We start from the raw sequence: 13,939 nt of genomic DNA on the forward strand, positions 1-13,939 counted from the left end.
CCAGTTTGGTGGGTCCAGAAGCAATCTGGGTCATCCCCACACACAGCAGGGTTTAAATACTCTGTTCACAGTAAATACAAGTAAAGAAGGAACATAAACAAAAGTTCTATGAGTATCTGAATGTTGATAAAGATTCTACCAAAAAAATAAGTAGATAGACCCAGGGAAAAGCACAAACAAGAATAGGGCAGAGCAGTAAAATGCAATAAAAAAGTAAGGAATTCATCTGCCAGTTTATGCAAATGTGTGTTTAACCCTTTAGAGGATGAAACTGAATGCTCACCCTTGTGTCATTTTCAGCATTTTTGTCTCCAGAACTGAGGATGGGATGAGTGATGGGGACAGTATGTTCTGATCACAGCTCCGGGGACACCGCTGCTTGTCCCCATCTCACACGGTGCACCAGAACAGCCACCGTGAGCACTGGGAACCCAGATCCCCAAACCGGTCTGCTCCTCCTTTCCCACCACGGTGTCCCTTGGTGTCCTTTGGTGTCTTTTCCCCGTGGCCCAGGGACACGGGAGGGATGTGGCCGTACTTATTTCTCCAGGGCCAGGTAACGTGCATCCTCAGGTAATGTGCATCCTTGGGTAATGTGCATCCTTGTGGGCACAGGACGTGAGCAGAGGGACCAGCAAACTTCCAGGCACCCACTCATGGCTGGAAAATCTTCTATACAATACCAGAATATATTACAATTACTACAATATATTACAATTACTACACTACGCTACAGTACTGGCACTTGTGATGTCCCGCTCACTGGATGCGCTCAGAACATCATCTTTAGGCCAAAAATAGAGCGCCCCAGCACCCAGCGCAGGATTAAAGAGCTCTCTTACAACCGGCCACATTGTGTCATAAGCAAAAAAGCAGTTGTATTTTTGTTTCCTGGGGGTTTGTGCTTTGGGGAGGCGAGCATGGGATCCAAATCCCGAATGGAAGCGCTCCATACAAAAAGGAGTTTCCTAAATAAAAGATGCTTGGGGCTTGTTGTGTTTGAGCTCATATGAACAGCTTTTCTTTTCCTTTTGCTTCCACTGTGAATGCTACAGGGCCAAGCCAAAGCTTTCTGGGAGTCTTGGAGCTCAGCACCCGTGAGCACAGGTACAAAATGAAACCTCCAGCACTCTATTACTAATAATAAAACTAAGCAGGATGTTCCGTAGTCTAAAGAAAAACCATGGAGATGACCTGTCTCCTCTGTAAATGCTTCATCTGTCTTTTCCGCAGTGATTCGGTTGGTAAGTGGTGCAGCACCATCTATCCCACTGATCAGGCAACAAGATCTGATTTTTATGACATTGCAGTGTGTTCCTAGGACTATAATTCTCCTATCAGCTCGGCACTGTGATTGCACCGCACTTGGAACAAGAAAGGAGCAGGGATTGCTGGGTGAGGAAGGCAGCTGAATGGCATCCGAACTGCTTCAAGAACACTTAAATACGAGCAATGCACAAAATAAAAGTATATAGCAAAAAAAAGTTACAGTATATTTTGTTGGAGAATTCCCTGTTATAAAAGATAGAAAAGAAAAAAAAATGAAGCAAGAAATGGAAAAACAAATCTTGAGAAACTGCAGCCCCATATTCCCCCTTCCCTTCAGAGTTGGCAGACCTGTCAGTATTTAACTTTCCTTCTGTAAAGAGAGTGCAAGGAAGTTAATAGGAATAGTCACTGATGTATCAGTTGGCATATTATGGGTTTTTTTTAAAGAAAATATTAAGTTTAATCTAAATTCCAACTCAGGGTGTGATCGCAGAGAACCCCGTCCGTTATCACCACTGATACCAAACCCATTTTGAAGCAACCTGATAGGATGTGCTGGAATTCGGGGCCGCTGCAGCAGAAAATGCCCCTGGTAAGGTTCATCAGCATCCTGACACCCCCATCCTGCCGAAACGTGCTCTGACGAACACCCAGGTGCTCCATAGATGTAAGTGGAGCTGAACCCATTCACACCTGGAAGGGGAGAGTTCAGCCAGAAGAGGGCAGGTGGCTGGTGACACGGGGAAAAGTCAGCGGGGAGGAGAAGCGCGATGTCCCTGCAGCCATTCATTCACTCCTGGGCTCTGACATCACCGCCCATTGCCCAAGCTTGTCTTGTCACCTCACTGGCCAGGAAGTGAGTAACCCTGCGGAACGTGACTTCTGCAGGACAACCATGAGAGCATCAGCAACGTGGTGCTGAGAACTTGGTAGTGTTGCCCTTCGCCTCGCTTCTACTGCTATCTCCTCGAGTCCTGCTTGTAGTGACCCCCATCGGCAACGTGCTATGACTGTATCTACATCTGGATAACCCACTCTAGTGATGGCAACGACTGCTGCTTTATGGATTGATGGGAACAGCATCCCCTTTGTGTTTCAGAAGAGTAACTACTGTGGTTCCTGTGCACTTTGCATCCACTGCATCTCAACTCCAGCTGCACTTGAGCCGCTTACACCATCAAAAGGGGCTGTTGCTGCAATTCTTGGGAACTTCTAATGACCCTGCTACTGAGTCCACTCTTTTTACCAGCTGCATTGTGAAAATGAAAGAGCTGCCACACTCACTGAACACTTCCAAGGACCTCAACTCTGGTGTGATTTACTCTTCCTCTGAGCCACTGTTTATGAGTGTCAATATCAAACTTTCCTTGCAAGCCACTATAGAAGCAGCATAGACATCTGGAAAGCCAACAGTCTCCCAGGTGTGGTATCACGGATCACCAATGACTTATAGACCACAGTGTAGCCATTGGTCCGAGTCACTTACTCCTTCAGAAACGATGGGCTAGGGAAAAAAAATAAGACCTGACCTTATGTCCAGGGAATGGATGCTATTCTTGCTATTTGAGAGTGTGGCCGCGAGTGGCTGAATCACACAGCCTCGAACCGCTGGAGAGTAATCGTCACATGAGTAATAGGGGATCAGGAAAATTGCTATGCAGCATCTCTCCGTGTAATGATTATCTAATCATGGTGCTTTCCTGGTGACTACCGGAAATGAAGAACAGTGCCAGCTTAGGTGCCAGGTGGATCCAGAGTCTGAATGACATTAAACTACAGAGGCACATGGTTCCACAACTTGAGCTTGGCTTAGTCAGTAAAGATGGGCATCACTTAGAGGACAGGAGCCACCTGAGTCTGTGGCTCTAACAGGAACAGTTTTTCTCTAAATCTGTAGCAAGTGAACATTTTCCGGTGGTGTTTCCCACCCCATCACCCTTACAAAGTCTCACCCCTGTGCTCTGGTAAGTCACCCTGCCATGCTAAGGGACACAGCTCGCCCAGGCACAGAGGTCACAGCAGCGTTTCTCAATGGTGTCTGGGCGTCCCTTGCTCCACAAAACTTCCCCGACTGTAAATGAGATAACGTCCCTGATAAACCATAGTTACTGGAAGGCTCAGTTCACTATGTCTGCAAAGAGATTGTCTTATAGGAACAGTTAGGGAAGGATAAAATATAATTCTATCAGAAGTATCCCCCGGTGAGTTCCCGTCTGGTTTATCTGATGACTCACCAAGGCTCTTTCCTGCCGGTACATAAATGTACTTTGGAATTTAAATAGCCCAGTCTGGCCATAGGTGCAAACAACTGCAACAATGATAAGACTTCCCAGCGAACACCTGCACGTGAAGCCGGACAAATAAAAGAGTTCCATGAGCTAGCATGGGAAACATCACCTAATGGTGCTGTTTACCACCACGGAGCATTAATTGCCTGGAGCCTCTGGCTCTGAGGAGCACTGTAGGACCAAAAAGCGATCCTCAGTCTAAGCCCAAGAATTGTTTGCCAGGAAAACTTGGTCTCACCGCTTCTTCTGCGTCTGATTAACAGATGATGACAGCGCAAGGTGGAGGGTTCAGCTGCCGAGCTGGTCCTGTGCCAAAAGTCACAGAAACTTGTGTGTGTGTGTGTGTATTTTCACTGGTTTCAGTAGTTTGAGAGCAGGCAGGTGAATGTTTGGGCTGATAGAAAACACAGTCTGTGTAGCATCCTCCTGCTCCACAGCAATCAATGGAAATTAAGTGTTTTGCTCAAGGTCACAGTGCTTGTACCAGGGATCTGTATCTCCTACATCTCACTGCAGTGTTTCAGTTGTTTCTTCTCATCTCCATTCCTGCACGGCATAGCAAAAATCAATGTTCAAACCAGGTGTGCAGGTGTAATGCGGCTTCCAGGAAACAGCAGTGTGAATAAACGAACTGTTTCTACTCAGCACCACTGTTCCTTTACGTGCAAACATGCAAGTACGTGCTCCCACAACCGTCCCCAGCTCCTGGGATCCATCCAGCCCAGCTGCAGCTCCTGTCATGCCCAGTCCGGTCCTCCCAATAGAAGACTGAAATAACAGCGAGCCTCCCACTCACTTTTGGAAGCCAAGCCCCGCTTGACACCCCAGGACGGTGCCAGGTCCCAGCACACTCGGTCCCTTGCACACCCAGAGCATCCTCGCCACGTGGGTTGTGTGGGGCAGCCCAGTTTGCCCCAGGCTCTCGGCTCCTGGGTTGGACTCAACCCATCCCATCCACCAGGGATGTTGAGACTGATGAGAACCCACATCTGTCTTTAGAACATGAGCAAAAACTCAATCAGTGCTGCCCCACTGATGACCAGGGGAGAGGGCTCAGCAGGACCCAAAACAAGGACTATTGTTCCTCGGTGTGTTCCCAAAAAACAACACGGTATGTTACTGAAATGTTGTTAATTTTGAGCCTGGTCTACCAAAGTGCTTATGCAAGTGACTAAGTGAGCAAGACTTCTAAAAATCCGATTTACATCCATTCATCAAGCGTCCTGCCGTGTCAGCTGCGGACGGCGTTTGCTCCCAGCCCGGTTCATCCCTCAGCAACCACATAAATAGATGGGAGAGAACACTGTGCTGGTGTTGCCTGCTCCGTCTAGGGTATGGATTGTTAATCCTATGGTATATGCACATTCTGCAGAGGGATCTATACCCTTCACATGCAGGTCTGGGAAAGTTTAGTCTTAACCTGCATTTTCCATTGAGGTGTTTTTCTCCTAGAGTCACCCACGGAGCTCATGGTGAATCCACTGGAGGGACGATGCTCTAACCCAGATCCTTCCAGCTCTGGAAGGATGAGGGAACCTTAGTTGTAATCCTAAAACTGGTTTAAAACTTTGGTTCTCTTATTCTCAAAAGCCTCCTTTTGGATTCCTGCCCATTGGAACTAAACAGTGTGACCTGAAGCAGAGGAACATGGAAGCGAGTTCTATGTCACCACCACTAAAGCCTATGGGGTTTAGACACTTGTCTGTCCCAAGAGATTAATATAGTTCTGTACATTTTTAGAGTGAAGCTTCTCAACCATTTTTTAAACAGGTGCCTCCTGATACCATTCTGAAAAAATCCACAGACCATCTGGTGTTGTTTGTTTGAGAAACTGAACTAAGAAACGTAGTATTTGCAACAAATAAGAACAAGACTCAATTCTGAATGTTTGTCTCTTACTTTCCCTCCCTCCCCTTTGTTTCCTTGTCTGCACAGGTGTAAATGTAATAGTTCTTTTTCCTGGATCGTGGCCTGATGCCCTTTGAACCACAAAAGGTTTGCAGGTCAAATAATATTGATCTGTCAACTACTACCCAAAACTGCGAAGAATGAAATTCATTCTCCGTGACAATCCACAGAGTATCCTTTCGAACAACCGTATGGGAGCTTGAAGCAGACAGATAAATAGGGCGGTTTAATTAATTTATAAACGGCTTTCAAACTTACACTGGATTTTTCTATGGCGACAATTTGTTTCTCAAGCAATCACAATGAATTTGACTGTCAGAGTCTTGTTTCCGCTGTTCATCTAAGGCACTTTCAAATTATTTGTCCTTCGTGAAGGGCCAAGAGGGTGTTAACCACAATTTTTAGGTGTCCTGAAATGTTTGTTGTGCTGCCCTATGAAAACGTGGCCAGTACATCTGCACAAACTGGTGCAAATTGCAAACTGGGCCAGATTAGGTAGAGCAATCACAAAGAAACAACAACCAAACCTCAAAGGCAGTCGGAGAACCGTATTTACCAGAAAGCAGAAAGCTTTACCCAGCCCAGAAGTGAAGAAACACACATTTCTCACATCCCTTCCCCAGGGCAGGTGTCCTCGGCCGCGATTGCTTATCAGCAGCGATCCAGTCTGCCCAGTTGGTCCCAGGAACCGGCTGGAGCGGGAGGAGTGATTCAGTGGTGATGGGGAAGGGCAGGTGGAGCAGGTAAATCACCTCTGGACAGGAAGGTATAAAAGATACTGGAATTACAGCGGCGGGGCCACTCGTGCTCAGGGAGCTGGTGGAGGCTCCAGCTCCAGCTCCAGCAGGCGGCTTGTAAATAAAACAGAGCCTGAGCCTCAGCTCGTCCTCTGGAGAGAAGACTCTTCAGGGGCAGAAATCAAGAGCCCAGAACATGCTTTTCTCCTTCTAAACAGGTATTTATAGACTTTAATCTGCCCTACACCTCTGGACTTGCTGTGTGTTCAGTTGCTCTGAGTTAAAGATACGAGTAGGGAATTGTATTACAGAGCGGTACTGGCGCTGCCTTAACGGGGGTGTTCTCTTTAATCTGGTTTTATGGTGTGGAAAGATGTTTTGTAGCACTTGTTGGGAAGGAAAAAGTACTTAACTACTTAGTTCTAAAGCTGAGCTTGTGTGTCTGTCCTGAAGGGTTTAGTTATTTACTGATGTTTGCGAAGTTTCTGGAAAGCCCAGGTAAATAAGCTGGGGAAGTGAGGAGGTGAGCAGCTGCAGGGGCTGAGGAAATGCTGCCTGACCAGGGAGGTCTGAATAGCTGATTATATTGTATTAAATTAACAATATATAGATACATAAATATATATATAGTGGAGTTAAACAAAAAACTCAACAAGACAAAACCCAACCAAATAAAAACCACAAACAAAATGGCAAAACAACAGGAAAGCAAACAAGAAAACCCCCCAAACCCGCACTAATTCTATTGAGATTCCACACTGTGTGTCTTCCTCGGACTCCCCAGCTTTATAGACTGGCTCTCATTAATCCTACAGCATTAATGCCCAGGAGAAGTCTTGGTCCCATGTAACACCAAAATGTTGATAAAAATAAGCAGACTCTAGATTTGTTAAAAATAACAAGCGTCTACAGCATCACGATCATTTCTAGCAGAGGGAAAATGTGGGCAAAAGCTTGCAGCTTCATTTAAAAGCAACTGTTGTGAGTAAACTTCCTCAAGTTCGCTATCAAAATATTGTTGTTGCTGTAGTTGTGTTATAGACTAATAAAAGCCCCAAGAGAACAGCTTTTTCACGCGGGTTATGAAACTACAGTTTGCATAAGCAAAGGTCGGTCTTTCCGAGGTTACCTCCTGCAACTGGTTTTGCCGCTTGTCATTTCTGGCTACAAAGGACTGGGTGTAGGGGATGGAGTTCTGCAAAACAGAAGATTTAAGGAAAAAAAAACCCAAACAAAACCCCAAATACACAACAAAACACCCCAAACTAACAAAAATTCAGGGGGTTCCCTAATCTCTGTGCCAAACGGGTTTGGATTTGTAATTCATCAGCACCAGCCAGCTCGTGCTAAAACATGCGTGGTGAGCTGTAGCCAGAAATAAATACATTAAAAAAAACGTTGCGACTTGCTGAAAATGGTGGATAGTGTGGGACAAAGTGTAACGTGAGGAGAGGCTTCACCAAAATGTCTTAATTTAAAATGAGAGAAGATAAAGAAGGAAGGTTCTTAAAGTTGGTGTCAGCCAACTGGTAATGCTAGAAGCGGTGCGAGATAATTCTTCATTCTTCAATTATGGAGCCTTTCTTTTTTTAGTGCAATGTGAGGAATATGCAGTTATTCCGATGCCTTTTTATGCCAAGGAGCGGAGCCTTTAGCCCATGCTGCTGAGCCTCTGCTGGCTTGGTTGGAAACCTATAATTACAGCAGCAACCTGAACATTTCGGGCTTGTCACGGGCACATCTCCCAACACAAAGAATCAAGCCCAGCGAGTTGGGTGACACAGCCTAAAAACAATGTTCCCCGGGCGCACAGCACGGGGGCCAGCGCTGGGAATTTCCTCCAGCCAAACACTTGCCTTGAGGTCAGAGCGCTCGGCAGCCCAAAAGTCGTGTGGCTGCCTATCAGAACGTGTGCGGAGCTGCACGCCCAGCCTGGGTAAAGTGGAGTTAAAGGTAATGCTCGTGTTAGGCTGGAGCAATTTGTAAACTAATTAGGTGGGGATGCCGTATTGGCCGTTCAACTCAAGGCTCGTGGTTGCACGCCACAAGAAAGCAGAAAGCACAAGGTTGGGGCAAGGCTGGGACTCCTCCAGGGCTGAGGAGAAGGAAGAAGCATCCGGAGCAATAAGGAAATGGTGCAAATTCCCCGTGCTCTGGCTCCAAGGCTGTTTCCTCCACCCTTGCTTTTCTTACTGTGTCAGGGTGACAAGACAAAGATGCTTCTCATGCTGCTTGGGGAGGACGGAATGGACTTTGTGAGATTAAAGTGTTTCCTCACCTACCTTGGCTGCTCCTGGGACACAGGGGAGTTCAGGTCCCACCAAAAGCAGGCAGCATCCTTGGGTGGGACCTCAGTGGCCTGCTAGGTATAGAATCATACAATTATAGAATCACAGAATGCTCTGAGTTAGAAGGGACCCAGCAGGATCATGGAGCCCAACTCCTGTCCCTGCACAGGACAACCCCAAAATTCACACCATGTGTCCGAGCGCATTGTCCAGCTCTTCTTGAATCCTTGTGCTGTGACTGATTGAAGGCACAAAGCCCAACGCACCAAAGAAGAGATTCACCCCCCTGCTACCTCCGCAACTGAGTGGTGTTGTCTGTCTCTTAGGCCTTGCTCATGCTGCCACCATAATCTCTGAGTGCCTCCTCCTAATACCCTACCATAGCGAGGTCCCTACGTGACCTCATGGAGTCTTCTGCTCTCCTCCCTGCTCAGGTCTCGGGGAGCACCACCTGGGGTAGGTTTTTCGTCGTGTTTTATTTCTGCCCAGAGGGAGGCATGGACGGGGACGGACTGCGCCCATCTGTATCGCCGTGGTGGTTCTGGTGACGAGGCTTTGGCTGGATGGCGGAGCTCTGCTGGTTGCTTGCTTCTTTGCAGGATGTTTAACTTCACCTTTGGTACGCAGCTTCGAACAGGCTCCCTGTGTCACTCTCACCTCTAGCAGGGATCTCTTCCAGGCTCAGGATGCAGCGGAAGCCACGAACTCGCTCTTTTTAAGGGGATAAACGTAGGTGTGGTGATGGGTTCCTCACATTGTTTAAAATGAAGGCTGTGGTCTTCTTCTCTTCCAGAGTCTCCCAGGGCTCTGTTTGTCTCCCGGGGCTCCGTCATGTCGTGTTTCACGCAGCTGTGGCACTCCAGCACGCCAGACTCTCCCACCAGCCCGACCCCTGCGTCTCCACGAGAAATCCCCATCCCCATCAGCCCCATCGTCATCACCTCCCCAGGAGATGGCAAGAGGAAGGCGAGGTCCCCAACCGACAAGCCCGGCTCTCCAAACCCAACATCTCCAAAGCCAACCTCCCCCGTTGAATGTTCCATTTGCTTCAACACCTACGACAACACCTTCAAGACACCCAAGCTGCTCCAGTGCTCCCATGTTTTCTGCCTGGAGTGCGTGGCCCGCCTGAGCACAGGTTTGCCCCCAAACCAGCCCGAGGACCAGCTCCCCTGCCCCTTCTGCAGGCAGCTGACCAGCATCCCTACGGAAGGTGCCCCAGCCCTCGAGACCAGCAAGGAGCTCCTTGCCACGTTGCCTCCCGAACTCCAGCAAGAGAAGGTGCTCTGGATGGAAGGGACCAAGCTGTGCTGCCGCCAGTCATCCGACGACCCCGAGAACCCAGACTCCTGCATCTCCATCGACGTCGCCATGAGCAAGCCGGAAAGCCCCGATGCCCCCCCGGCGGGGTTAGCCGGGCGGCTGTCCCGCTGCGACATGTGCGACGACTGGAAACGCATCGTCCTCCTCTCCGCCTTGATCATCATCCTGTTCTGCATCATCCTGTGGCCGGTGCAGTGCGCCCTGAAGACGGGGAACCTCCGCTGCTTCACCAGGACTGTCGCCGTGAGCCGCCCCGAGTATCTCCCCACAAAACACACCACGGCGGCCACCCCCGTGACACAATTCCCTTTCCAGTAGCTCCATGGGGCTGTCGGCTCCTGTCCTCAGGACACCCCTTGGTTTGCTGGCAGACCCCGTGGCCCCGCGCTCCCTCTTGTGCCTGAAGCTCCAACAAACGCATCCACCTCCAGGAGCTCGGCCCAAATCCTCGCCCGCCACCCCGTCTCCAAGGCCAGGAATGCTCAAGGAGCTGCCTCAGCAGCTGCTGCCAACCTCGCCATGGAAACCAAAGCCTCAAAGACAACAGAGAGGTTTCCAGGACCGTTTGCCATGCGCTGCCTTGGCTGCATCCCATTTGACAGTGGGTGTAGCTCCGTAACTCCCTCAGGGAATAAAAGGCTATTTTTTTGGCAAACCGAAGGATCTACATGATTATTCCTAAGAGGAGCTGGGATTGGGAGGATAAAGACGTATCAAAATCATATTAAGCAGGCGAAAATTAACGTTATTCCACGCGCTTGAGACTTTTCTGTCGCGTTATCCCATGTTGGAGGTGTAAGTGCTGCCTCCTGCTGACAAGACGTGGATCTACCACAGCTACTCACCTGAGCTGTTCCACCACCCCGAGCAGCTTTTGAACAAAATACAGTAGCCTTTCTCGTTGTTTTTCCAAAGAAGGTGCTTAACCAAATCACTCATCTCTACCTGGAAAGCGATTTTGAATAGAGGGGGTGAGCTGTGTCAGGCACACGGACACATCAGCAAACTCCACTTGTCCTTCTCACATCCAACTGTTGCCAAAACAACAGAAGTTCCATCTTTTGACAGCTTTACCCTCCTAATCTTAAAATGTGTCAGTATTGAGACACAGGCCAGTTGCTTACACTATATTTTTATTTAACGTGGTGATCTTCTGACAGTGATTAACAAAAGCCTTCATGATGAAGGCGGCTTACAATTAAATGTTTTCTATTCAAACACTGGATGTAAGACAGTATTGTATGCAAGTACCATATGTGTATGTATTAAATTATGTTTTATACAATACAAAGTGTCAACTTGTAGCGATTACTCCACATTTCCCTTCTTACTTGCGGTTGGAGGTGCCCACTGGGCAGCCCTGATCCAGCTGCAGCCGCAGCAGGTACCACATCTGGACTCTGTCCCATGCATCAGCTCTCCCCGTGTTGTCAACTCCTACACACACAGACACCTTTATCCTGTAAATTCGTACTTACTGCCATCTAGGTGGTGTTGTCCCAGGTGCAAATTCCCTCTGTGTTTACCCGATTTGACCTGAAAAATGAAAAGCTGCAAAGATTGCTCATCTTTTGCTTCTTTCCAGTTGGGTGAAAGACACTTTCAGTCTCCCTTCCCAGAAGAAGCTAATTTGAAATAGGAAAAAAAAAGCGAAGCAACGGCAGAAATAAGTCTGTTGCTATGCAAAACTTCTGTGGAAAGGTGCTGCGTGTGCCATATCTGCAACGGCTTTGTCGTTGAGCTGCAGGCTGGGATTATCTGCAGAAACCAGTGGGATTAGCTGCAAAAAACTACTCCAGGCACCGTAACAACTTCTGCCCAAGTCACTGGTTCTCACTGGTATCATCCTGTCCCTGCGGATACCATCACGGCACCAATTTCAGCGCGTTCTTGGAAAAAGCGACTCGCTTTTTAAGACTTAAGGCAGAGAAGGCACTTCCATTTTACCCGAGGTGCGTTTGGGACTGAGCCCAGCAAATCGACACTGGTAGAGATGAAGTGATTTGTCACTGCAGCTTTGTTATCATTCGACTCCTAGTGATGAGACCTAAGGGCAGGGGAGAGGGAAATAACATCTTCAGCCTTATAAAATCTATTGTTACAGGGACAAATGGGACACAGAGACGTTCTCACAGCTCCAACTGATCCCAGTAGCCTGTCACAGTGTCCTTGTGGGGTTTGTCCCTCTGTGCTTCCCCTTGTCACCATAGGCTTGGAAACAAAGGCTGAAGGTTTAGGTAACAGGCAGCTGAACCCCTCAAAGTCAAAAGGGAGTCAACTCAAGTGAAAACAGGGCCCTGAACAGCAGCGTTTGGTGATGGGAGACATTGAGGATGCCCCACACCATCAGTCACTTTCCCAAAAAGCAAACGACTTAAAATTAAAGGAGGAAAAAAATAAATTATTAAAAAAAGCCTTGAGAATATTCAACATTTATTAAAAGTGCAATAAAGATAAACAGTCCTCCTGTCCACACGACAAGGGACAGACAGACCAGCCAGGAAATACAGCCAAGATATGTCATTGTGCTTTAGTTCAGCCCCTTCTGCTCAGCGCTTGGAACCAGCAACCCAGGCACCAACACCCAACCGTGCAAAGGGCAGCGACTCCATCCAGCCCCAGGAGTGCTCGGGAGGTTCAGGCACCAGCAGTGGGACCCCACAGACCCCATAGACCCCACCTCCAGCCACCAGAGTCCTGCAGAAAGGGCTTCTTTGGCAGGACTAACCGCAGGCTTTAGGGCTGGATCAGTGGGAAGCACCGCCAGTCACAAGTCAGGACTGATCAGAGCTGGAACACTCAGCAACACACTCATCTTCATGGCACTGGTCAACTCATGAACACTCCTACAACTCAGCAGACACAACGCGCGCCCCGTCATAGAGCTGCAGGGTGAAAAAAGAAGTCACGCAGCAAGGTAAAGGCAGAGCTGCAGCGAGCTTAGAGGGGCCCGGCTCTAAAAAGTCCAGCCTAGATTGGTATGAGGCTGTTACTCACTAGCGGTGGCTAAAAGCACCTCAGCACCCACCAGCTGCGTGGGATTTTGTGTAGCTCAACATCCGCACCAAGATGATGTTCATCTCTGTCTCAATTCTGCTACAGAACCCCGGTGCGGAGCGGTTATCAGGCTCAGACACACATCTGCTGTCCTACGAGGGTTACTTGGTGCCTTTGGCAGGGTTGCATAGAAATCTAGAACCGGTACAGCCAAAAGGAAGCGTGAGAAGAACTACTGAGGTGCAAATCCCCGGAGCGGGCAGCGTTCTGTATTCCTCACCCTCGCAGGCAGCAAAGTGACTCCAGGATTTAGTCTAAAAACGCTTCTAGCTTAGAAATGATCGACCTCATTCAAACATTATACTAACATTTTACAAAATGCAACCTGGGAAAGTTCCTAAGCAAAGTCACCTCCGCTCCTTTTTCACGATTTGTGTGTAAAAATTAAGAATCTTACATTAAAAAAAAAAAACAAAAACAACAAGAAAAATATTGATACTGAGCCTTGATGCCCTAATGAATGTCCAGAGGCACTTCCACATAAATATCAACCTACTGACACAGGGGAGAACGGGGGAAGATCCTCTCGTGAATAAGTTAGGTCAAGGCGGGTTCTTAAGGCGCGGATTCTGTTTCTTGCAGTCGGTTTCTTTCTTCCTCGCTGAATCCAAGGTGCTCGGGGAAGGCAAGACGGGCAACACAATAAAATCTCATCCGCAACTGCAGAACTTGGAAAAGGTGGACGTAAACACTGTAAATCCTGCATGCTGAGACAAGAAGGGACAAGGATGGCGTGGTTTGTAACCTGGCAGAGAGCTGAGAACCTCCCAGCGTGCGAGGTCTCTGCTGCGTGTTTGCGTACGTAGCACAGGCTGGTTCTCCAAATCTCACTGTTTTCTAATATAACAGCCCAAAAAGCAGATCTCCCCACTACTGGTAATGTATTAAATGTGTTTCCCCATTGAAATCTCATTCCCCCACTTCTCCCATCAGCACCTTTAGGTTCCATCCCCTCTCCTAGAAGCTCAGCTGCTGTCCCTGGGCAAAGCCACAGGGATGTACATAAGCTGAGCTGAAGAGGAGCTGGGTCAAAAGCGATGTAAACAGCCTGTGGTGACACTCAGGTCAC

General features: G+C 48.3%; 2 protein-coding genes across 3 annotated transcripts in view; one reads left to right on the forward strand and one right to left on the reverse strand.

Annotated features, from left to right (window-relative positions):
* The first annotated feature begins 6,182 nt into the window (after nt 1–6,182).
* On the forward strand, nt 6,183–11,063 carry RNF223 (ring finger protein 223). 2 transcript variants are annotated; one of them, XM_071798287.1, is made up of 2 exons: nt 6,183–6,420; nt 9,284–11,063. In XM_071798287.1, exon 2 carries the CDS (start codon nt 9,322–9,324, stop codon nt 10,129–10,131), a length of 810 nt encoding a protein of 269 aa, XP_071654388.1. In that variant the 5' UTR covers nt 6,183–6,420; nt 9,284–9,321; the 3' UTR covers nt 10,132–11,063. The 2 variants fall into 2 exon arrangements, with proteins under 2 accessions (XP_071654388.1, XP_065710935.1); XM_065854863.2 differs by lacking the exon at nt 6,183–6,420 and adding an exon at nt 8,895–8,946.
* Nucleotides 11,064–12,229: 1,166 nt separating this feature from the next.
* Nucleotides 12,230–13,939, reverse strand: part of LOC136111275 (tyrosine-protein phosphatase non-receptor type 11-like) — a 33,892-nt gene continuing 32,182 nt past the window's right edge. The window contains exon 16 of the mRNA XM_065855304.2: nt 12,230–13,577. The gene's annotated coding sequence lies outside the window, so the exon portion shown is untranslated. The remainder of the gene's footprint in view (nt 13,578–13,939) is intronic.

The sequence above is a fragment of the Patagioenas fasciata genome, chromosome 23 (assembly GCF_037038585.1).
Source record: "Patagioenas fasciata isolate bPatFas1 chromosome 23, bPatFas1.hap1, whole genome shotgun sequence".
NCBI lineage: Eukaryota > Metazoa > Chordata > Aves > Columbiformes > Columbidae > Patagioenas > Patagioenas fasciata.